Source organism: Aulonocara stuartgranti, assembly GCF_965226115.1.
Source record: "Aulonocara stuartgranti genome assembly, chromosome: 3".
NCBI classification, from domain to species: domain Eukaryota; kingdom Metazoa; phylum Chordata; class Actinopteri; order Cichliformes; family Cichlidae; genus Aulonocara; species Aulonocara stuartgranti.
This window is the reverse complement of record NC_138941.1, coordinates 30,590,646-30,617,179: the sequence shown is the minus strand read 5'-3', so window position 1 is coordinate 30,617,179 and position 26,534 is coordinate 30,590,646. Positions and strand designations below refer to the sequence as shown.

At 42.8% G+C, this 26,534-nt stretch overlaps 1 protein-coding gene across 6 annotated transcripts in view; it reads right to left on the bottom strand.

Moving 5' to 3' along the window:
- Positions 1–1,951: 1,951 nt before the first annotated feature.
- Positions 1,952–26,534, bottom strand: part of m1ap (meiosis 1 associated protein) — a 58,549-nt gene continuing 33,966 nt past the window's right edge. For 5 of the 6 annotated variants that reach the window (XM_082523046.1, XM_082523044.1, XM_082523043.1 and 2 more), the window contains 8 exons: positions 17,435–17,590; positions 16,307–16,466; positions 13,431–13,572; positions 11,157–11,226; positions 10,918–11,060; positions 6,592–6,707; positions 6,303–6,357; positions 1,952–4,605 (listed from right to left, as the gene is read on the bottom strand). In XM_082523046.1, the coding sequence (XP_082379172.1) occupies positions 4,372–4,605; positions 6,303–6,357; positions 6,592–6,707; positions 10,918–11,060; positions 11,157–11,226; positions 13,431–13,572; positions 16,307–16,466; positions 17,435–17,590 (1,076 nt within the window). In that variant the 3' untranslated portion in view covers positions 1,952–4,371. The remainder of the gene's footprint in view (positions 4,606–6,302; positions 6,358–6,591; positions 6,708–10,917; positions 11,061–11,156; positions 11,227–13,430; positions 13,573–16,306; positions 16,467–17,434; positions 17,591–26,534) is intronic. The other variant, XM_082523048.1, reaches the window with a different exon arrangement.

Sequence of the window (26,534 nt, the reverse complement as noted above, 5' to 3'; positions counted from 1 at the left end):
GATGATAATTACTGGGACGCATACTCTTCAGAGAATTGTGCTCCTGACTTTATGTCACACATGTGCACATGTGCATGCATTTCAGACATGTAGGAGTAGAGACCTTTCAAGATTTCTCTTACGGGTTTCCAATTAAGGTTCTGTAACCTTCTGACTTCACCTCCTCACTTCCTCCTCACAGAGATGAACTTCCTCTTTCAATTCTCACTCAGCGTTGCTGGTAAGACAGATAATTATTCTCTGCCTGTGTATGAACTGTGACTCCTGTGCTTATTCTTCCATGTGTATAGTATCAGAGTCCTGTGGCAAGTCAGGACAATCGCAGGAAAGAGACAATGCGTTACAGTCTGTGGGACAGACAGAGAGTCTGATGCATGTTTTTTTTTGTGCTCTGCAGATTGCAGCAAAAAAGGAAATGGAACATTGAGCATAAAGCAGGAAGTCAAAGCACTAATATTATCCTGACTCAGATATAGATGGCACAAAAAAGAATACAACCGCATTTTTAGACAGCTGAACCACAAAAGCCTTTTTACGCGGCTCAGAATTATCGAGTTTAGTTCGATGCACAGACACGTCTGCGAATTACGTCCCCCAAAAAACCCCAAACCAAAACAAAACACCACCCTTTTAGAAGTTATTAGAATGAATAACTTGGACATGAAGTTTTCCAATATGGTTTCTGCAAGGTGACGATGCATTGCTAATGACACTATTGATGGTGCAGCTTTGACGTGAAAACAAATAAAAGCTAACATTTTATTTTATTTTATAACTTTAACCAATACTTCTGGAGAATTTAATCTTGTCTATATTCATCTTGCTAAAAACAATGATTTAGTCTGTTCTTGAGCAATAAGCGTTACCAAAAAGGTTAAATAGACACTACTAAAAATAACAGTGGCAGAAAGTAGCTTCCTACGCTTAAAAAAACAAACAAATAAATAAAGTAAATTAAGCTTACAAAAGCAACACAGAGACTTGCACACACCATCGCTTCTCAAAATATCACTTCGTGCTCGGTAACAAATAGAGAAGTTTTACTGTGAAGCACCCTTGCTGAATGTTTGTCGGTTCCTATATAATCACTATCTTTTCTGTTAACAGTAACAGTCTGTGAGAGATGTCAGCGTGTATGATTATTAGTCTGAAGAAAATAACAGAATGTGGGAATTAACCACCAAACCCAACAAATATTCTCTGCAGACCAAAGTTCATTCTTTGTGTGGAGCGTTAACAGCTTAGGTCTAAAGACGTTTGTGTGTGTGTTGAAATAAATATGCTAACCAGTTAACTCCAGTAACTAACCACATGTAATGCTAGTTTGTAGCTAAAAGTGTTTTACAAGGTCTTGAACAATCAGGCCAGATCTTATCCTAAAGACCTCACAGTACCATATCACCATACAACATTAGGTGATACTGTATCCTCCCTTAGGTACACTGCAATAGGCCTAGGCTGCTTCCCATGACACACCCATTAGTATTTCTTCTTCACGCACCTGTTTATACACCACTCAGCATTTAGTTTTCACCTGTCTCCTTTACCTCCACCCGGTCATGGCGGCCCCTCCTTGAGCCTGGTTCTGCTGGAGGTTTTTCCTTTTAAAAAGGAGTTTTTCCTTCCCACTATCACCACATGCTACTGCTACTACAGCATAGATGCTACTACTGCACATTCACCTAAGGTATATGTTATATATATAATATTCTACCTCTATCCCCCCCCCCCTCCTTTTTGGACAAGTCGAGGAGCGTGTCAGGTTACATTCCACTGTGTGTTTTGTGTTGGAGAAAAGGTGGTGAAAGAAACATTATATGTAACGATGGGTAAAGCTCCTGACAACAGACCACTTGAGAGCAGGATTTGGGCAGGATTGGTTTATTGCTTAGCACACTATTTTCAATGTCCTGTCCTCACCTACTAGTGATGTCTGGTGATAGTAGACAAAAAACCCAGCTGCTTCCTTTGTCACATACCACAGAAATGAAAGAAATATCGATGACAAAACAAAAGTAGCACCAGTTAAGACCCAGAGCTCATGAGTAAGGATAAGGTGCATACTGCACTTTTAAAAAGGTTAATTTCAATAGGTGAATGGCTTAAAACGAAAAGCGTTTTTAGGGTTTTAGTTACACACTGGATGCACTTAATTGTGCGGTGGAGTTTTTTAAGCGATAATGATGAAGATGACAAAGACAATCAATCATTAAATAATAATAAATGCAACAGTTTCATATTTATACGCCTTTTCATTCTGCTCTCATCCTTGGGAAACTCAATAATGTTATTAATGTGCAGGGAAACCTGTGGGAGGTAAAAGGTTAAAGGCGGTTAGGTGCCCTTCTTCTACTATCAGCACCTTATGTTACAGAAATGTTACCGCAATCATCCGCCCACAAACTGGCATTTTATTATTCCACAGCAGATGAACAGATCAGATACAGGTTTATACATGTGTGTGTGTGTATATATATATATATATATATATATATATATATATATATACACCTCATATATATGAAAGAAAGCTGAACAGGAACACGATTGAATTAACACTGTGAGATGAGGAAAAAAAGAACAACGAGAAATGCAAAACATTTTTCAGAGAAGACCTTTTGCTTTAGAGCGAAGAATCGAAAAAGTCACCTGACAAGCGGGACACTGTTAAACTTCCTGCAATTTCAAAAACAATTGAACTTTTGTCAGTTTCTGGTAATATCACATTTATCTGTAACAGTTGTGACATTTAATGAGGAGTGTGTCTAACAGTGTGCAGGTCACGCAGAAGAGCTCCGGCTCTAGCCTTCTGACCTCTCCGGGGACAGAGGGACTGCTGTCGTTGCATCTGAACAAATTTATGAAATTCACACCAGTTGACTCAGCTCTCCAGCGCTCGTGAGAATCAAAAAGAAAGTGAAGAGCGAGAGTGAAGAAGCGACGGGGGAGAGAGAGAGAGAGAGAGGGGGGGAAGTGGGGAAAATGTTAGTGGCTAGTTTTGAAGGTCCGGGTGAATTCTTCTCAGAGACAAAAGCATCGTTGTCGTCGTGAATGCGGAAGTAGTGTGACATCACAACGTCATGAAGTCACTGGCCACTGGGATGTGCCAAATGTTATAAGGTTCAGTAAGGGGGTGGAATGGCGGGAGACTCATTAAACTTATGTGTGACAAGGCTCATTCACGGGAAAGGAATTCATAACAGTGACGACGGACAAACGTAACTAATGTGTGAATGTGAATCACTGTCGGGGTGTAAATATAAAACTGTGCACAAACCAGCAGTGATGTAATAACTTCAAATCGCCTCACACACACTCACTCGCAGACACAACGGAGTGTTTTTTTCCAATGCAAAGTTGCCATATTCACGTTTTCACAGAACACACTGGAGATTTTATCAGTTTTCTTCCATCCACCCTCCTCCCCCTCACGCTGCCTTTAAACCCTCTGAGAGAGAGCTGGCGGCGGGGGTAAAGGCGAGCAGAGAGGCCTCTCTGTCTCTGGCTCGTTGAAACAGTGAAGCTGTGTTCGAACGGGAGCTCAAGATGGAATGTGCATGTGTGCGCGCTATAAGTCTTTATGCAGCACGTCTCGTTTATTATGCATCAATTGTAGTTTTGTAGCTAGTTTCCTTTTGACTTAAAGCTGTGCGTGCCAGCGTGCGTGCTGTAGCGCGCAGACACTGCTTTTTATACATCCATCAGCTTTTAATCTTCCTCTGATCTCCCACACACCACCCACGTTTGTTCTTTTTTTTTGCAACTTCTTATTACTTCCCCCCATTTTTTTTTTTGGGTGACTGTTTAAGGCTTTCATTGTCCTGCCGCTTCCCTTCTTTTCATCTTTTATCCTGCTTTTTTCTTTTTCATTGTTTACGGTGTGTGATTTTGACGTTTTGCTAACTCAGCAATCTGCACATGGCAGCGAGCTGAAACTTTCCTTTCTCACATTCACGCTCGCACACATACACGCACATGCTTGCAAATGCAGCGACGGAGGCTTGTTAAATTCAGATCTAACTAATATTGTTCGAGCGAGCGGTGAGAATAAATAGAGATGAAAGAAAGTGTCAGAAGAACCACCCAGAGTGCAGTGCAGAGTAAGTGTGCTCGCAGCGTGTTGCACGGCCTCCTGTGTGCATTTACGTGCAAATTAGCTTGTCTCTTCCTTTCTTTAAAGCCTTTATGAGCTGCCTGATTGCTCACCAGCTTTACAGTGGAGACCAATTAGCCAATAATGTGTGTGTGTGTGTGTGTGTGTGTGTGTGTGAGGGCCTATATATTTGCAGGTGCGCTAATTCCACTGGAACCCCTTTGAAGTGTGCAACAATGGACTTTTCCTCACTTTCTGCTACTAACCCTGCAGCACTCTTACTGTATTAGCACAGAGTTATCATCATCATCATCATCGTTTCCCTCTTGCCGGGTAGGGGCCCGACTGCTGCCACTGCTGCTGCTGCTGAGGAAGTTCAGAGCTGGGCGGGAGGCCTTGCTGGGAGGAGGTCCCAGCGAGGAGGAAGAGGAGGCGGCGGAGGAGGAGGGTAGCGGAGCAACGGTGGCCCTGACCTTGTTGTTCATTCCCAGTTGGCGACTGTAGTTTTGTAGCTGAATGGAGGCGACACACACACACACACACACACACACACACACACACACACACACACACACACACACACACACACACACACACACACACATTCTGAATTTCAAACTCAAGATCACTTTCTTGTAGAAAACGGGAGATGAAAGAGTGGAAGAGGAGGATGTGAAGGAGTTGGGAGGAAGGACATGTGAACGCAGCAAAAAGGAACATTATGTTTGGACTTTAAGTCTGAGGTCAGCTGGAGTGACAGCTCGCCACAGAACAGAGCGAATAAACACTTTCCCTGCGTTTTCCCACTGAAGTGAACTATTTGCATGTGAGCAGCCTTATCAGCCCCGATGAGTCACCCTGCCAACAGCTATACACCCTCAGGACACAGCAGGCCTCAGTTGATGGGAATACATAAAAAAAAACATTAGGGTGAAAGTTCACGAGCGATACACTGCCTGTGAAATCCACAGGAAATACTACACTCTACTAGAAAATACTCGGAATATACTCTGAAGCACTGAATATTGGTCTGGAATTACAGTAAAAAAAACCAATAGGATGCCACCACAGCAGCGATACATTCAAAACACCAGACAAACCTCGAGTCGAATGATCTTCTGGAAAGTCTGAACCTTTTAGAAGAAGCCCTGTGATATAAAACCACTTCATCTCAAAAGTGCTATCTTTGACAACATTGTAGAGTATCAGAAAGCACCACAGCACAGACTGTGTGCTCGTTTAATCAGAGTTTATGACTCACTTTGAAAACTCTAAAATAAAACTGAAGAATGATTCACTACACTATCGTTGTTTCACATCAGAAACGCAGTAATCCTCAGACTCAATGAGGTAACTTAACCACTTCCTGAAATAAAATTTAACTTTTAGGTTTTAACTAAACTTCTGACTTCATATGCATCCAAAATTATTCTTGTGATACTTTAGGCACTGAAGCTGCTTAAATGTTTATTTCGCAAACTTTTATCTGGCACTTTTAGTTTCTAGTTTCTTTCCAGGACATGATAAGATTATAAAACACAAAGCACCATTAAACATTAACCACAAGTTCACTTTGTGGCCTCCTTTAAAAACCTGTGATTGTTTTTACTTAGCATTCTCACATTATCTGACAGCTTTCATACATCTCTCAGATGCTCCCATTCAAACAAAACTGCTGACATCACACAACAGTTTACAAAAACAATACCCTCAGAGTGTTTGAGACTGGCTGACCTCTAGTTTACGACTACCTGGCTACAAACTGAGCAGTTAAAACTAGTTCCAGCTCAACCGAGTGCACCAATAATGCCCGATTATCTAAACTGCCTCCGGAGGGCACGCTTACACAACACCTTTATCTGTTTGCTTTAACTCGGACATCTGCTCGTCCTCAACCGCTGCCTCCAAACAACAATGTGGTTGTTTTATTGGATTATGTTGCTTTACTTCACATTTTTCATTCTCATGTTTATTTTCACGTTTTTGTCCAAAAGGCTTGTTTGTGTCTGACTGCAGCGAGTGCTGCCATCTAGTGATCAAATGAGGACGTGAGGCTGAAGGGCATTACTAAAGCACACGCTCCATAGAAAGATGTTTAATGTGGTTAATCAGAATGCGGTCAAATGGCTCTTGAACCATAAACTTCCCCCATCTTATATATAAGCATCGCAGAGTGACCTTCAGACTGTCATAAAGCTGCTGTGTTTACCTGCCGTGGCTGTCTGCTGCCTGTGCTTTTAGGGCCCTCCTGTGGTGGCTGAATCCTGGGAACACAAACAGCTTAGCTCCTCAGTATCATCTCCTTAACATATATCTGTAACCTGAACATAATCTTCTTAATAAGCTTCTTTATCATTGGCAACAGCTTGTGGTTACAATCACCTTCACTTAGCTACATCTTCACTAACGGCACTGATCACGTCATTCTTTAAATTAGAGCTTTGATCATCTCTATAAATATCATCACAGACTCATCATGATCCTCCCGTGTTGCTGACCTGTATGGGTATCGTGGCTGGGAGAGCAGGCCTCGGCTCCTGAGGTGCTGGTAGAGGTTACTGCTCAGGGTGAGAGGGTTTAAAACAAACTCCTCATCCAGCTGAGTGAGACAGCTCTGACAGAGACAGAAGGCACACGAGTATCATTTGAATATTTCAACTGCGACCTGTTTCGACCTTTAGCGAGTACTCAGAATAAAAAAGTGAGTCACAGTAAATGACGAGGCACCGTGTCCTGTAATGTCCTGTCAAAAATACACATGACGTCTAATACTGTCATCATCACATTCACAGAAGCGTCATCCTGAGACGTCATCGAAACTTTGCGTGCTTCGCCTTCGCGATGATGAGTGTGCAGTTTAAGTAAAGGTCATAATATGAAATTACTATTATAATTCTTTTTTTTTTTTTTTTTTTTTTGGCCTGTCCCGTTTGGCTCTTTTGCCCTCAGAATTGTTGTCTAAAGGCAAAGAAAGATGCCCAACGGATTTACTTTACCAAACTGACCATCCCAGCCTTGCCGTAATGGTCCATTTGATTCACCTTTTATTGTTTATTTTATTTTCACTTACTGAATACGGGACAGACTTGACTGGGGGAAAGAAGGGGAGAAAGAAAGAGGGAAAGAGAAACAGCTGAGAAGAGGGACGGGGGAGAAGGGCAAAAAACAAAAACCAACAGAACGGGCAGAGAAAAAAAAATGCATATATCGATCACCTGGATCACCTGCTGAGAAAGAAAAAAGAAAGCAAGCAGAAGAGAACAAGAGTAATAGAATAAACAGCATCACAATGATATATGGGAATATGTCAGTAAATACTAAATGTTAAACATTATTGTGCAGCACATAAGATCAACAGAACACAGTGTGCTTTGAGGTAGGAGCCAAAAAGGGTGTAGTTTGTGGGTGTGATCACCCGTGTGTACACCTGTGAGCATGGACGCGCTTGTTTTTTGTTTTTTAAAAGGTTCCTTCATGTAATAATCTGCTAGAGGGTGTGGGGGGGCCACAGCCCCGTCCTCCAGGGCGTGAAGCAGGTGTGGAGGAGATCAAAACTCCAGACATCCAGAGGCCCCCAGAACACAAGAGACCAAGGAAGACCAACAGAGGGGCAGCCGCGCCACTGTCCCGGAAAGAGCTGAGGAGAGTCCCAGATGAGGGCTCACTCAGCAGCCGCGGAGCAGAAGCCAGGGGGAGTTGCAGTGACGCGCCCGTGAGCTCTGCCGGCAGCCAGCTGCGCCTGAGTGACTGAGCCCCAGGCCGAGAGGCCGGGGGCACCCCACCTCCGAAGTGGCCCGAGCGAGCCCCAGGCTCCAGGCCCCGATAAGCGGCCGCCAAGGAGTGAGCCGGTGTGTACCTGGACGCCCATCCCCGGACACAAAGAACCACCAACGCACCGATGTCTGAGGGAGTCCGCCACTGGCAGGGGAAGTGGTGGTAGGGGGAGATAGGCCTCCAAACCTTGGAGGGCCTGAGATGTCCCCAGAGAGGTGGCGCCTGACACCCAATCTGACATATAGACACAGACATACAGGCACACACAGACACAAACATCCATTCCCACCCTCATGCTCTCATATGCACTTACTCCACACTCAACCAACGTGGAGACAGACATAAAGAGACGTTGTACACACGATCACACTCCCCAAGCGTACTCTACAAACCGGGTCTAGGTGCCCCCGTCCCTGGAGGGGGGAACTGCACCCAGACCCAGGTGGTGTTACCCTTTTCCCTGCGGTGGGGGGAGGCAGACCACCCCGACTCCGCAGCAGCAGGAAGGCTCCACACTCCAGACCGCAGTCGGACGGCCAACTCCTCCTCCTAGTCCTAGCCCCCCTGCTCCAGCAGGTCGCAGAGAATGGGGGTGAGAGAAGACTCCAAACCTCCCTCCACCCGCTCATTGTAATGTTGATGCATGTGTGTTCTAAGGTGCATTTAAAACCCAGGAGGGCATGGAGCTACCTGCCAGAGAGCAGCAGGTAAGCGCATGGTCCCTCCTGCTAGCCCTCAATGTCTACGTGTATTTAAAATTGAGAGGTGGGCAACGACGCCAGGGGTGGGGTGTACACCCTGATGGTACTTTCTATCGTGCCCACCCCCAAGATCCTATATGTATGTGTAATGAGAGTGTGAGTAATGTGAATGTCTAAGTTGTGAGATAAAATTGAGGCAGAGGCAGCCAGAAGGGGACAGAGGGGACAGGGGGGGGGGGGGGGGGTAGCCTCCTCTGCACCCTGGTGACATACCCCTACTCCAAGGCCCTGCATGTGTGGGTGGTTGTGGTGGAGCGGGAAGAGGGAGGCAGCTGGAGATGGGGAGGGAAGGAAGGGAGGGGCAAGTGACCCCTCCCTGGGGCCAGCTCCCCCGCTGACCCCAGTAGGCACCCCCATACTCCGCGACCCACCAGGGAAAGGGGGCCCAGGCCCATCCAGACCGGGCCCAGTGCAGCAGCGCCGCCCGGCCCCACAGAGCCCGGGACAGTCCACCCAACCCCACCACAGAGAAAACTGCACCCACCCCACCATCCACTCATCTTCCAGACTACATAAGACAATAAACACCCAGGCTGAGATCTTCCTCCACCTCTCCTGTATCTCCCCCTCCTGCAGAGGGAGCTCCTGAGGAGAGGAAAGCTCCTGCAAGATGTGACAACCTCCCCCACCAGTTGAAGAGCCCCCCAGGTGGCTCGACGCACCGGCGGCACCCTGCTCCAGGGCTGGGCCCCCATGCACCCACCCGCCCACAACCCCGGCAACACACCAACCAGGACCCAAGCCCCCGAGGCCCGGTCCGGGTCCCAGCCCAGAGACGGAGCGCCCCCAGAACCTCACGCCCATCCCGGACCCACCCAGGGGCAGCCAGGCTACCAGGTCAGTAACCCACGTCCGTCAGCACAGACCCTCCCCTAGCCCCGCTGCACGCAGCCGCGAGGAAACAGTCACCTGAGAGCCAACATAATAATTCTTTAATATCAGGGCGCAAGTGATAATGTGAGGAAAGTGTTCGAAGGAACAGGGAAAGGAAGAAAGTAGACAGGAATAGTGGGAGTATACGGCAAAGAGAAAGGTGGCAAAGGAAAATGCTTACAGTGAGTTGTTTGTGAGACTAGATGCTAAAAGAAGGAAAAAAAAGAGGGCCTTTTGTCAGTTGGTTATAGAGAGACCGAGGTGGAATAAAGATAAAGATGGAAATGTGCTAATGAGTGAAGAGAGTGTGTTGACAAGATGGAAGAAGTAATTTTGAGGAACTGATGGGTGTAGGAAATGTAAGAGAGAGGAAGACAGATGGAAGACAGTTGGTCACAAAGTGCAGATTAGAAAGGAGGAAGTGAGGGCAGCTATGAAGAGAATGAGTGGAAAGGTGGTTGGTCCAGAAGACCTACCTGTCAAGGTGGAGATGTCTATGAAAGAGAGCAGGGCACTTTTTAACCAGATTGTTTAACATGATTTTTAGGGTACAAAATTTTTAGAATTTTGGAGAGAAGGAAGCAAGAAATGGCAATGGTGAGGGTGCGACATGAGGACAGTGAGACAATGCTGATGTGGATGGAGCTGCCCGGCAGGAGGAAATGAAGAAGGTTGGAGTGACACATGAGGATGCTAGAGAAGGTGATTGATGGGTATGTGATCCAACAGGTGAAAGAAGAAGACATATAAACAAATGGTGTGGTCCTTAGTTCCAGGTATATACAAATAGAATTGTATGATGATTCCATGGTTCAGTCTTTAAAAGGTTAACTGGTCATTCAGGCGAGTGTTAACATGATACCGAAATCCTCCATTGAGGGGACGTTGCAGCAAATCCACCTGAAGAAGATGTAACTCTTAGAGCTGCATCAGAATCTATGGGCCTGAGTTAGCATGATAAATGTTAAAGTTCATGATAGTACAATTAGAAAAGACTGAACAAGTGCGGCTTATTTGTAAAGGCTGTCATAAGAAGGCATTTTCTCCCTAAAAAGAACAGCACAGCTTTGGACAGGTGAGAACCAAGTGGAGATGTTTGGCCACAATGCACAGTGTCCCCTCATATCAGCTTTCACCATGGAGATGGAGGCGTGATGATTTAGGCTCGCTTTGCAGGCACAAGACCCGGGCAGCTTGCAATCACAGAGTTGACCATGAACACCTCTGTATGCCAAAGTATTGTAGATTCAGATGTGAGGATGTCTGTCTAACTTGGCTCACAGCTTGCCTTGTATTAATGTAAAGGTAACCAGTGCTGATAGATTACTGAAGTTGAATCATCAACTTCTGCTTTGAGGTTCTCAGTGTCTCTATCTACTTCTCTAAATTGTTTAGAGCAACCGGAGCTCATCTAACCTGTATAGTCTGCATGGCGTGATGTGCAGGGTCCTGAGCCGAGACCAGCTGTGAGCACGGCAGCAGCAACTCTCTGGAGACCACAGGCTTCAGCAGCAGGGACAGAGATGGAGATGGCTGGAGGATGTAGTGGGAATACACACCTGTGTTGGACACATACACGCGGCCTATGATTGTTCACGAATGACCTTGATAAACAGTCATCTCTCTCACACATAAACATAAACACAAATACACACATGGACCTGAGGCTCCAGCTGCAGACTTCTGAGCCGGCTCCACCTGCAGCAGCAGGAACAGGTCACGACTCTGAAAGAGAGAAATCAAAAACTTTTCGAACCGTGGAGGGATATGCAGAATCTTGCAAGGCTGACAAGCTAAAATGAAAAGACGATCAAACGGTCCAAACAATTTTATGCTATGTTATTACTGCAGAAACACTGGGATGCTGTGTAAAATGTAAACATATCTTAAACACAGCAAATGTTCAAATTGGGACATTTGACTATTTCATGAAAAAAACAACAGAGAACATTTGAATTTAATGGCAGCAACACATCTCAAAAACAGGGCAACAAAAAGACTGGAAAAGTGTTACTGAAAAACAGCTGGAGGAACATTTTGGAACTATTTATATTAACTGGAAACAGAGAAAGAGCACGTTAGAGAGCCCGAGTTTCTTAGATGTAAAGATGGACAAACGTTCGCCTTTCTGCAAAAAAACTGCATCTACAAAGCGGGGATTGCTTTCAGAATAACAAGCCTCAACATTAAAATTGGGAAGTCTTTGAACATCTCATCAATAATATACAGTACATTATATCATCAAATGATTCGGAGAATCTGGAGAAATCTCTGTGTGCAAGTGACAAGGCTGAAAATCCACATTGTATGCCTGTGATCTTTGGGCTCTCGGGCAGCACTGTGTTAAAAACAGAAGCAGAAGCAGATACATTAACTTCAGTAGTGTATTAGCACCAGTTACATTAATATAGGGAACCAAAGAAGTATTAAAGTTGAGGGATATAAGCCATTATATCTGAGGTAAAGTTGGAATCCAAATACAGAAAAAGGCTCAATGTGGCTCTTATTTACAGATACTCAGAATCATGTAAATATAAAGTACACAGTTTCATTTCTGAGCTTTTATGCATTAGGACATACCGGTACCAGCTCTTTATGATTATGTTTGACTACATGGGCTTAGGGACACTTCCAGAAAGTTCACTGAGTCGTCCACAAATTCCCTTCCTGTCTCTATCATGCAGAGAAGAAGTTGCGCAGTATGTGAACATGATCCAGAAACCTCTTCTCTGGGTTAAAGCTAAAATGGACAACTGTTGTGTGGTCAGATGAATTTATTGTGAAATTCCTTTGGGGAAAAAAAGCTACATCATCCAGACTAAAGAGCAGAGACCTGACAGCTTGTTATCATCATTATCATTTTAAAAAGTCTTGCATATTTCAGTCATATTTTCAGCCAATGTTAAATCACATGCTGCAGCTAATCCAACAGCATGGCTTCGCAGCAGAAGAGTCTGGGTGCTGAACTGCCTTGCCACCAGTCCAGACCTTTCACCAGTTGAAAACATGAAATGAAAATACAACAAGAAGACGTGGGACTGCTGAGTAGCTAGAATCCTTTATCAGACAAGAACGGGACAACATTCCTCTCTCGAATGTGAAGCAACCGGTCTCTGCAGCTTGCAGACAGTTAAAAATACCCGCCACCTCTAACCCTAGATGCACCTTTGGTAACAATTAAAAATTCTAGATGATTTTCAGAAAAGTTGACCTCTGACCTCTAACATGTCTGAGATTTTTAAGTAGATCCACCTGAGCTATCAATTTGAAAGTCCTCTGTCACCTCGTTCTTAAGTAAGACGGCGCTGGCACGGCTGGCAGCCTTAACCCAATTTCCCTCAGGATGAATAAAGTATGATCAATCAATCACATTGACCTCTGCACACCCCCCCCAGCAGACTGATGTCAATACTCCATCAGCCCTTTATAGCCGAGGGGTAAAAAAACCTGTTGTTAAACAAATAGGCGATGCTTTTTAGTGCTGAACATGGAGCTGTCCCAATTTGTTGAGATGTGTTACTACCATAAACCACAAGATTATTTAATACTGTTCTTAAACTGGCACATTTTCTCTGTTTGATATGTTTACTATGTTCTGCTGTAAACAAAATATGGATTTATGAAATTTACAAACCACTGCATTTTATTTGTACTTGAATTCGCACAACTTTCCAGTGTTTTTGGTGTTGGTTTGTATGAGTTGAGAATCACAACCGTCAAACAAAAGCACAAACATGAATATGATTGCTCTATTCTACCATGACTCCCACGTTCCCACATTCGCTAAAACGGGAACCAGATTTGCATTATGCAAATTCTTTCATGTAGACTGGTCAAATGGGTTTTACTTCTGCATCACATGCGGCCATAAAATGTCAGTTTCTCTTAATAAAGACAATTGTCACAAGATGAAAAAACAGAAACTACACCCTGAGTGTGTGGCAGAGGGCATGGAACAAGTTCTGGTTGTTCTCCATTTCATCCCAGTCCAGCTGCCAGCAGGTGGTTGGGCGGATCACCAGCGGAAGGCCGTACAACACACTCTCACACACTCCGTCTGCACGCAGAACTCTGAAAGACACACACACACACACGCCAACAATGGAAAAAACAATGAAATCCTTTTCATTTCTGAAATGAGCTCCAGCAGAAAACTGTAAGTATGCAAATATATGGAAAACATCATGAGCAGAGAGAATGACATCATCCCTGCTGAGGTGCGTTTGCAGTGTGACCCATTTTCTAACTCAAGTACATAAACAGCACAATTTTCCAACCGTCTGGTATGCAAAACGAATGCCCATTCGTTCACACAAACGCACATTACTTCCTACTGTAGGTCCTGAAAATGTAAAACAAATGCAAATCAAGTTTCTACCTCAGCGCCTGCTTTCTATCATTAGCGTGTGTGTAGCATGCGTGTGCGCATTTAGGGAAAAATTACATCAGCTGTTCACCGAGTTGGAAATAAATTCAGCATTACCTCAACTGCATGAAAACATTACCACCCCACACAGCAGGCAGGTCTGGCCCGGATCTGGTATCAAGCCGGCACTGCTGGTTGACTTCTGGCATGATAAGACGTATGTCATCCAGATATGGGCCAGGCCCGGCATAGATGGCAATGTCTATGTGATGGCATGCCATATGTGGCTCGATTGTGGTTTGGTTTATGTGGCCCAGGCTCATAGAAAACAAGTCTGGGCCAGACTTGGCAACAAGCTGGCACTTCTGACTAACTGGTGTCACAGCAGGGTGTATGTCAATCCAGATGTGGGCCAGGTCTGGCAATGATTGCACTATTTATGTTCCTATTTTCCTATTTTAATTAGAAGAACCAAATGCCATGTTGCAATACTGCTATAGTAGCCAACGTTTCAAAATAAGGTTTGACAGGTTTGTGACTGTACACTTTATCCAAAACCTAGTGACGGTTTACTCATCTGTCACGGTCCACAGTGGCAGACCGTGTGGAGAGTGTGAGGAGGACTCAGGTGCAGACACAAGTGAGGATACGGGAGTGAACTTTAAACAAAAGCGAGCCTTTTATTGTGGCTGATGAACACAAAAGAAACAAACAAGAATGAGGGCAGCACAAGAGCAGTAACTAAACAGAAACCTAAACTGGGAACAAACTATGGTAAGGCTATGGCTTGGAATACAAAAGACTGGGCATGGAAACACGGAGGGTGGGAACACAGACGACGCGACACAGACTACATGAAACACAGAGACTAAATACACATGAGGGATGATCAGGGGAAGTGGCCACACATGGGAGCACAGCTGACACACATGAACCTAACGACAGGACAGGAGAGGTGAAACTAAATACACTGACCTTGAATACAGACTTTCAAAGTAAAACAGGAAACATGGAGATTAGACATGACATGAACTAAACATAACCACGCAGACATGACTCATGACAGGTAGACGCACGAACCAGGGAGACGGAGTACAGGGGAAGATGACAGAAGCGACAGCATGAACTTGACAACACAAGACACACAGACATAAACACATGAAGGGCAAGGGAGGCTTAATACAAGGGTCATATAATTACAAATGAGCTGGAATAACTTAATGAACCTAAACAAACAATAAACATCAAAATAGACTAAACACAAAACACTGGGTCGCACGACCCAGGACCATGACACTCATCTTTGCCAGTGGGTGGCTGTAGCTCGGGAGGTAGAGCAGGTCACCTACTGATCGGAAGGTTAGTAGTTTGATCCCTGGCTTCTCCAGTCCGCATGTCAAGAGTATGAATGCAGTTAGGAAGCGCTCAGTTTAGAGAAAGTGTGTGAATGTTGTATAGAGCACTTTAAGTAATCTGGGAGAGTAGAAAAGCACTATGAAAGAGTCAGTACATTCCTTGTCTAAACAGGGTTTTTCATGTTACTTTTGCACTATTATGTTCCGGCACATGTTGTTATTACATGGCTTGATTAAGGTACACATTAGGCTGACATATGGGCCAGCACAGGGCCAGCAGTGTGTCTGCAACTGGCCCGTGGCTGCACACAACCTACACATGGATTACATACCGGAAAGAGTGACGGCCCTTTGGTGGTCCAGATCAGGATTGTCAGAGGTGGCCCACACATGGGCCAGCACAGGACCACCAGTGTGTCTGCAACTGGCCTTGCGCTGGCCCATGAAACAATCTTCAGTGCACTGCATGAGTTTGTGAGAAAAAAATGGCACGTACACATTCCTCTACTGACAGGTAGGAAAGAGAAGAAAGTGAAAATGTACTGCGCTACATTCAGTTCATGTGTCCACAATCCCTGTGAGGTTTAAAATAACATGACGAGTTTGTTTTGTAGGAAGCAAATGTAGCTAATTTTTTGTATGACACTGTCCACAGAGGCTATTTTTGACCTACAAGCTTGTAAAACTCTCCATATTTGTTTTGTGATTGGTATGAAAGATTTTATTCATTTGTCAGACTTTTACGATGAGCATTTTCCTGTCCTCTGGAATATATTTTATCTTCTGGTTTCCTCGTCCATCATGCTGATTGTACATTTACGAGGCCAACAAAATTCCTTACAAAAGCGACTGAACTTTGTGCTCATATTGCTTTTACAGCCTCGGAGCACTAACTCCAGCAGAACAAAGTGCACTCAGATGCTCCCAAGTCAAACAAAGGAGCTGTGCATTCAGAGAACGCGTGTTATTGGATCTTGCACACACAAGTCTTCCTTTCTCCTAACAAAGTGATTGTGAGCTGATCCTAAAAACTTTTATTTGTGCTTATAGTTCGAAGGCCCTCAGCATCGATGCCCACGCTTACTTGATCACTTTCAGTGTCTGCGGTGCTGGGCTTTGATTGGCCAAGCCCTTAGGGCCAGGCAGGAAGTCCCGAATGCTCTCAGTCTTCACTCCCAGGTTCGGGGTCAGCGGGATGAGCGCCGGGCTTATCATGCGCTCCTGCATGTCACACTTCACGCACACTGCACATGCAACAGAAACATGCAGTCATGTTAAAAACAAAGTACACGCCATGATTCAGTAGTTTGTAGAACTTAGAACTGTAGAAATTCTAAGTTCCCCATAGGTGAGAAAGTGAGTCCAAATGGTTTGTCTCTGTGTGACAGACTGGTGACCAGTCTAGGGTGTTTGTTGATGAATGGCCAACTCTTCTTTATAATGTTGCTTCAGTTCATTGAGGTTTATGGATATTTGTTTCTAAACTGCTCTCGGGTCGGGTTGAGGCCTTTAAAAACTTTAAATCTTGTCTTTTTCAGCTATTCTGCTGTAGATCATATCGGACTCTAGAATACTTCTGTATTCAGAGGAGTTCGTGGTCAACCCAGTAACTATAAGGTGCCCAGACATCTCAACTTTAGTCTCATTTGTCCAAAGGACACTGTTCCAAGAGTCACACTGTTCAGATGTAGCTTTACAAACCTAAGCCATGCTGCCATGTTCTTTTTAGAAAGAAGAGGCTTTCTCCAGGCAACCCAGTTTTTTAGGCTTTCTCTAATTGTACTGCCATGAACTTTAACATTTAACACACTAACTGAGGTCTGTAGAGTCTGAGTTCTTCTGAGCACTTTGGAGATGCTGGGATATCTACTACTGGGAAGGGTTTTCAACAGAAGAAACAATTGCTTCTGCTGCCAAAACCTCTGCTCCTAATGAGATGCTCACACTTGCTTATGATCAGGTAATGAAGTGCATTTGATTAGCAGCATCTGGCTGCAACTTACCCTCTTAATTTCTATGGAAGCTGTAAATTTGTACTTTTTCACGACTACACAGAGTCATGTGAAAACTGTATTTGTCATGTGGCTGTATTTATGTGCATTAAAAACCTTTCTTTCTTTCATGTATTTGTTAAAGTCATAAACTGTAATGCATTTCTGACTTCCTAAAACATCAGTGTGTTCAAGTTCTGTGTGTGGCTGTAGATTTTAACCTGGAATCAGGTTATCCATGGGGCTTGGTAGCAAGAGGTGAAGGTGCTCTCTGTCTCCACCCTGTTCTTGAAGCCATGCCTTGAACACAGTCTCTATGGCAAACACAGTGTTCTCCACCTGCTGCAGGTCGACCTCTGTCCCCAGCATCAGAGAGTCTGCAAACACACATGCACACACATAGTGTTAAAAAGCTGTATCAGACTGTCTGAGGCTCTGTATGTGATAAGTGCATTGTTCTAAAGATTTTAACCTCTTTCATTAGTTTGACATATGTTAATTAAACAATGTCAATTAGAACAAACTGACACTAACATTCTCTTTGACCTGTATTTTGACATTTTTAACATTTTTATAAACTTGTTCAACAACTCCCCAACTTTCAAAGAAGGATTTTTTTAGCCACTAGATGGCAGCAACATATGATAAATCCAAAGTACAGTAGCAAATGGCCTCGGTGAACTTATCAGTACAAGGGTTCAGTGTTTGTGGATTATCTGAAAGCCTTCTTCAGCCTGTCTGATTAAGAATGAATAAAAGCCTCCAAGACTGAAGATGGTTATATTTTGAAGCTTTTTATGCAAACAAATGTGCTTCTGTTCTGCTTCTGAGCTTTTCCCTCATCCCAAAGGACGCAACATACTAAAAGGCCTAACTTGTCTTCCTTTTTTGCCTGATGACTCCCACTCATCATCAGACGAGCAAAAGAGACCCCACGGACTTGCTCCACCCTCATCTCCTGCTTTCTCGCTTATCTCACCCCCTGATATCCATTACCAAATGACTATAGGCAAGCCTTGCAGAATGCCCCTCTCCTCTCTTTCCCTCATTCTGCTCTTTAATAGTTAATGAGCCATCAGGACATGACTAATGGGACTAAAGGGAGAGCAGGAGATCAGGAAGGACGGAGGAGAAGGTTGACAGAAGGGAGGATGGAGAAGAGTAGGCAAAGTGCTTAATCTCATCCTGTGAGGAGCACTGCGGAGAAAGTAAGAAAGTTGAAATTCCTAGACTAAAATATGCCGATGCTTCTTTCATCTGTCAGATGGAACTACAGCACAGAAGATATTTTTGGTTCTTGGCCAAAGTTTGCAAAAGTGCCTTATCTAGAAATAAGTACATCCTCTGAGGGTGGGGGAGGAGGGGGAGATTAGGTTTGCTACTTTTTTTGCTGATGGACACTTGCGGTAGGATTCCTGCTGTGTGAAGCCGAGAAGGATGAAGGCTGAGAGGGAGGATTTAGAGGATAACAAAACATGCACTAATGACACTTTAGCTTTACAAGTTGCCTTTTATGTGTCAGGGAAAGCACACTGTCCTGACACATGCTATGTTGCTCTTGCTCTGAACACGGATAAAGAAGTTTTGGAAATTCTCTGGTACTCGGGGCGAGCAGTGCATCTCACTTTACAACACTGCAATGTTACTGAGCAAAAACCCAGCGACTGCAGAGAAAGAGTCTAAAAGAACAAAGAGACAAATAGAGAGAAAGAATGGTGTATACAGAAGAGACAGGGGAGAAAGTATAAATACAGAAAGACCAAGACCAGGAGGAGGAAGGAGGAGGAGGCAGATGAAGACAAGATGAGTTAGGGAAGAGACGGGTGGGTGTGGTGGGTGATGGATGGTGGACCACACTCTAGCTGTGTGGTCCATCCAGAAGGAAAAAGGAAAGAGAAAATGAGGTGTATTCCTTTTCACTGCGGCATAAATAATTCGAGATGCACCCTTTGTGTCTGCTCTTTGCTGAGCAATACACTGAAGACCGAAGAGAATAGGTGAAAGTAGTTAACCCTGATATATGTGTCTGTGTGTTTGGAGAGATGGCAATGAGCTGAAGTAATGATGCTCTCTGTTTCTCTTTGGCAGGATTATCAGCGCTCATGAAGAATGTGTTTACACTGCTAAATCCTCACACAGATCTCCCTCTGCTCGGTTCACCAAGTGTGTGTGTTTACTGCAAGTGTGCAAGATCAAAAAAATCAATTATGTGTTATCGTTAAATCCTCCTATCGCTATCTCTTCTCGCTCCCTCTGTTTCTGTTCTCTGTGATCTGGTGGTATGAGACACCAAGACGCCATTAAATTGTGAGTCAGAGCAAGTGACCCATCCCGCTGATCTACAAGTCTAATAGTGCTCCTGAATTTCATTAGCATTTGCTTGTGTGTGTGTGTACCTGAGAAGATAAACCATGACATGCATGCTGAGGTAAGCATGCAGGGTGGCAGTCGAATCTCATTAAGTGTGTGTGTGTCTCTATCAGATGTCAGAAAGTCAGGGTGGTCACGAAGGGATTTATGATTGCTCCCCTCTTACACTAAGCACTGCACTGTAACCGTGGTGTTTAAATCCAGCAAAAAGACTAAAAATGTGACTAATAAATGAGTGAGATCTACAGTAAGTGATGTGAAGATGTCAAAATAAACAGTTTCTGTGTCAGCTGTAAAATTCATGAACAGGAAATTTAAACGTTCATTTGACTTTTCAGTGCACTGCAACTTTATATATTTGCAGATCATGCTCATTTTTAACACAAAACTATTTTTTTGCAAAAGCATAACACACAATTGTGTGTTGAATAAACCTCAATACTACATATGGATGAGATCACATTTCAAAATGTGGTACTTAAAGACAGAATTATGAAGCTCTATTTAAGAAACACAATAAAACAGCATCCATACTCACATTTTCATTAACGTTTACAACCTGCTTTAGTATGAGAAATGCGTATCTAGTTAGGGTGTGGTTTCTCTTCCAAAGAGCCCGTCATGTGTTTTTACATTAGCACACATCATTTCTGTGCTTTTAAATGATAATAACTGTAGATTCTCTTACAAAAATATACAAAAACACTCCGAATCTAAGTTTAATAAAGGCACAGTTATATCCACTCATCATGGACATCACTTTAATGGTAACTTTGGGCTTTTAATCACTTCTTTGAACTGTTCTTTTCTCCAGGGTGGAATGATTGCACAGCAGACATCTTTAATGGGCACACAACTAATCCACACAGGGTCAAAAGTATACCTACACCTCCACTTCTATTTGGCCAACTGTCCCATAGCAAGTTGCTCTTCAATCAGACGCTTTTGCACATCAACAAGTATAATTCTTTCTCAACTCATTATTATGGTATTAAAACTTTGGGTATATACTCACTAACCAGTTCCCAGCAGCTACAGAAAGCTGATGTGACTGAAAAAGGTGCTTTAAGCCCATTGCACACTTGCTCCTTGCACCAAATACCAGACAGACAAACAGCCACTTATTTTCCCTGGTAAAGTCCAAAACAAACATTAAAAGTGTCTCTACTTTATACTGAGCAGCATCCCATAGCAGCTGTATCCCTCTCAGTCTTGTAGTCTCTATGCATTTGTTAAATAAGATTGCACAAATAGCAGAAACTCGGGTTCCTTAAGATAAGTCGCACATTAGCTGATGAATCTGATGCTGACTTATCAAACGCAGTCAAGTGCAAGATGGTTTCCTTTTACATTAGTGTTCCTCGTCTGTCTCCATTGATCCAGTTCTCTGATACCATATCCTCCTGACTCATATGTGATTAAATACCAAATAGATGCAACTAAGTTGCTTCCGATGACATCTCAGAGGGACGTAATTTTTAAAAAAAATGATCACACAAACACACATATATATACACAAACAAAAAGAGTCGAATAATTCAGCCGATGAAAATGAAATGAATTCAGAATTTGCTGAAATTTCCCACAAGACTGTTTTCAGAAAAGGGCGGGAGGAGAAATCATTTTGAGTTTGACCGACAGTTTTTTTGCAAGATGCCAAGGGATTTGGCCACCTGCAACACCAAACACATTGGTGTATCTTTACTAATGCACTAATGCAACTATTTCCTTTTGCTTTTCACCTTGGTCATGTACGAGATTACTACCCTGCTGACTCTATGTGTGCGCGTCTTCTAAATCTCCATTCCACGTCCAGTAAAACGTCCTTTTACTCTGTGCATTAGGAAGAGCACATCATTGTCATGACCGCTGACCAGTGCAACATTAGCTTGTGAGTTCAAATTAATGACACTAATGCTCAATTAGAAGAGAAAGCTGAGCTCTTCCATGGAGCCCTGTTTTTACCCCTTCATAGAGATATGGATCAGCATGATGGACACTGTGGCCTGTAATGCCATGAAAGCTTCTGACAGTCATTTTCTAATTCCAGAGAGCTCATGCAAATGGGGGGTTTTAAAGTATGCTACTATGCACATCAATAGTTTGGAATTATGTCCTGTATATTTAGCCATTTAAATTCCTTTAATGCAATCACAACATATATATGAACATTTATATGCAACATTTTAAATTTTATGCAAAACAAGCCATTTAACTTCCCCACCACTGAAGAACAGGACACAAATGTTCTAACCTGGATCTTAATTTTGTAGATGTGGTCTATAATTTTAGAAGTCTTAGTCATCTGTTAGATATGGTTCTATCACTTAAAGTACATTTATCAAAATTATTATCCCATATTCCCAAACATAGACAATTCTTTGCTTCAAAAACAATGACTGCAGCAAAATAACCAACACAGAGATATCATCTCTGGAGTCAAGTTGAGAGGGTTTTTTTTAAACTTAATCATTTACCAGATAATTACCTGATGCATGTGGGTGACATAAATTATGTGTAGTGTATTCTACTGTGGTTAATAGCTGTTAATTAAGTGAATAAAATGTCTGCTTTTTTCAGCCGAGCATCAGAATGGGGAAGAAAGAAGATTTAAATAACTTTAAATGTGGTATGGTTGTTGGTGTCAGCTAGGCTGGGCTGAGTATTTCAGAAAGTGCTGATCTACAGGGATTTTCCAACAAAAACCATCTCTACAGTCCAGAGAGAACGGTCTGAAATGGTCCAAAAGGGAGAAAATGTCAACTGATTGAGTGAATGGCCAGATTGCTTTGGACTGATAGGAAGGAAACGATAACTCAAAGCTATATGCTACAGCTAGGTATGCAAAAGAGCATCTCTGAACCCACAATAGGAATGAAGCAGAAGCTACAGCAGCAGAAGGCTACATCAGCACCTGTTAGCTAAAGAAATCTTGGCACATTTTGGGCCATTTAGTGTAACTGACAGTGATTTAATTTCACGTTCTTTGTTTTATATTTGTTGGAAACATTTTTGTGATTTTGAATGAGCCGCTTATTGTGAGGTATGAAGTGCAGCTTCCAAGATGAACATGCTTTCCTGTTTGGCTACATCAGTCAATGAGGTGCGTTCAATGTGTCTCTGTTAATTTGAGTTTCCATGTAAAACATGTACATTTATATTTGCTGGATTTATCTTGCCATCAGTGTTTTTTGGAAACCCTGTCACACATAATGGTTTAAATTATTTCATTTTCACTGGATATATGAGACAAGCTAAAAGAGAATTATCATTTTATGTTTAAGAAACTGATGTTTCTAAATACAATTGCTTTATTTTAATAGTTCTCACGATGACAATGCTGAGTGATCCTGTTGGTGAGCTTGGAATAAGCCATCTGTAAACAAAGAACTTGTCCGCATGGTGACTGGCGGGAGTAACACTTCAGTACCAACTAAACATCATTTAAACACCACAGGCTAGCTGAGTGTTGGTGCTGACCATCTCCTTCATATTATGAGCACAATGTACCAATCTGTACCAATCTACTTTGAACTGCTTTTATCTTTAAAGTCGTGCCTTCTGCTTTTTATTTCTTTGTGAATACTATTTCTATTTCTAACATTCACACTCCAGCAAATGCATCAAGAGCAACGTGTGGTTCAATATCTTGCCGAAGGATACTTTGGCATGCAGACTGAGCAGCAGTGATTGGTAGATTACCTGCTCTACCTCCTGAGCCACAGCCACTACTTTTAATAAGTAATAAGCTTTGAATAAGTAATTTCATTCGTTTAACAGTTACATACAAATAACAGTAACATAGTTATCACAGAGTTACCTCTATTAATTTGTTTCCTTCAAAATGATATTAAGTAAGCAATAATTTTCATTTAACTCAAAAGTATGTTTTGTTTGAACTCTTATCAAATTAATATAGAGAGGAGGCATTACAGCTATGAGCAACAACCTGAAATGAACTCTGATAAATGTACATAAACATAAAGGAAGGGTCGATGAACGTCTGTCTGTGGAATTTCCCTCTGACATCCTTGTTTCAGCACCCACTCTGTCCTCTGTCAGTACGTCTGTGTGAGCGTTAATGATGAATACTTCACTGATGTACTTTGAGACTGTGACAAATAGGACATTGATCATATGGTCTGAAACACGGGCACTCAACAAACCAGCCGCTGTGTGACCCAGTTGCCTCACAGACATTTGTGTTAAAGCCATGCGGTCATGGGGACAATTAAGGAAGACAGACACTTGAAGAGTACAAGCGGATGAGGGGGAAGAACAGCCCTGTTATCTAGCTGTCATCTTAAGAGGAAGAACAAAGGGAGAGAGAAAAGGGAGCGCCAGAACAAGAAATACTACAGAGCTGGTTGAATAATAGGACTATTAATATTTGATGGCTGATTGGGTGTGTTACAGGATTCTGGAGAATTTATTTGCAAGTGGATGTAACGTGAAAAATATTTGAACACAACATGCTACATTAATTAGCACCAAGATATACTTAAGTCAGATGGAGCTACCACAGAAAAAAACTTAGCCTATGAATCTTAGCAGTCAAGTGTTAAAGCTTGCAATCTTTCCACTGGCAACCAGAGGGAGACTTGTCAGGTTGCAAAAACATCAGACTGTATAGAAGTCTATGAGAAAACACCCCAACTGCTCACTTACTATAAAGTAAATACTTTGACGATATAGGCTTAGTTTGTGTTGAATAAATATCGACAGTGTCATATTCCATGCGGTGTGCTATCTGATGTTGTATTTACTTAATTTTAAGCCATGCTCAGGACCAGATTATTTTTTATTAAGTCCTGATACACAAAACCTTATAATTGAAAAAGGGTGCAATTTGTTTTTACCATGACTATAAGGTCTCTTAAGAGATTTGTTCCCATCCCAGTTCAATAAATCTGAGAACCAGATTCAAATTGAAACCAAGGATATTATTCACAGCTATGTAAACCAGGGGATACGTATATGAATGACATAGAAAACTACAAACTTTGGTTTTATTTCCAAACCAGCCATGGTACACTGAAGATGGCCAATGGATGGAAATAAAGTGACGGCAAAAGATCAACTGCCTCACTACAAGCAGAATCTGGAAATAGCAGGTGGTTAGTTGGAAGAGAAAGACACAGAAAGCCAGAGAGGATGGCAGCTGGGTGACTTCTTTGAAGCACTTGAAAAAGACAAGAGGACAGAGGAGAGGAAGCACTCTGCAGACTGCACTTCATGGAGGCACATAAGAGAGAAGAGGGTTAGAGGAAATGAAAGGAAACCAGAAAAGATGATGCACCAAATAATCTCCTTCAAAGCATACTTTTTATAAGACCTAAAAATGACAACAGCTAATAACGAGTAAAAAAACACTAAAAAGCTCCAGGAATCAAAAAACTGCTTTTGTTTTTTGTGTGCATGTGTCAAAGTGATGTCATTCTGTCATTCTGTTCCTTGCTGGTTTTGGTGAGATGCACCTGACAGTGATTGAGGGAGTAAAAGTGCATGCACAACATTTACCATAGGGGCTAAAGACTGATGAACCTTGTGGAACCCATAGCATTGACCCCAAATAAGTACAACCACACGAACATTTAGTTTGTGCATCTCACCCTGTATTCATATAGAAAATCTGGGCAATGTCAAATAGAGTGCAGCATGCAGAAGACAACAGAAATATTTTCACTACAAAAAAAACTTGATCTCAGACAAGAAGCTGCTATTTGTGTTCTCATATACAATTATGCATAGGAACAACAAGAAAGGTCAGCCTGTGTATGTGCTGCACAGTGCTGCAGGGTGTGAGAGAGCTGTGCTTACCCTTGCACACAAGCTGAGAGACAGAGACCTCACTTTTGTCCGAAGCTGCCCTTTTATACACACAGCACACAACAGGAAGCTGACCCTTAGAGATGCTTTTTCATTACTGGAAATACTTTGTTTGGTTCAGGCGAGGGTGTTCTTTGGATGGAGTGTGCAGGGGGCGGGATATATGACTGCAAATATTGTTATATGGATTCCAACTGATATTAAACTGACTCTGTCCATGGGACTTGGAAGGATTATCACTGCTTAATGTCCAATCTGGCACAATTTATGCTGGGTAATGTCTCAGAAAACTCAGGCGTGAATGTTGGAAACAACCATCTATTAATATTACTGCAAATTAGAAACAAATTGGTCAGGATAAATGTTATTATGTAGATGGTATTTCTGTTTAGGGAATTCTCCAGTTTCTCAGTGAGCTACTCACAAACAGCTTGAGAGACATGTGCAGTGGTAATCTTGTGCGTGCCTGCTGTTGTGACTTGTACAGAAAAATGACCAGGGTGCTCATTCAGACATGAAACCAGCCCGTTTAGATTGCATGAATGCATGTCTGAAAGAGGCTCAGTGACACCCACACACTTCTGTCCTCAAACCATAGAGGACCATAAGCACATGTGGCTTCATGTGAAAGAAAACAGGCAGGAAAAAATATGGGGCGACAGAACAGACCTACACAACAGGGTATAGCAAAGAAATGAGAGCAGATGCTAAAAAAAGAAGAAAACAACACGATCCTTTACTTTGCCTTATATTTTCCACCACAATCAGAATTTTAAGTCTGGTTATGCACCCTTCTGCCTCCAGTCCTGATGGAGCTGATGGCAGAGGCGAGATGTGACTGATGGAGCAGGACAGTGACAGACAGTGGCAGGTAGATAGAGGATGGTGTTTAATTGCTGTGAACCACTTTGAATAACCTTGTTTTTTTCTTTCTCTGCTCACTCTTTTGACATTCTCTTTTCCAACTTTGTGTGAACCCAAGAAAGAAAGAAAGAAAGAAAGAAAGAAAGAAAGAAAGAAAGAAAGAAAAAAGATAACTGAAACTGCTTCTTTTGGCTGCCAAAATACTGCACGTGTCTGCAAACCACAACTACAGGAAAACGATGTGGGACCCCACCCTAT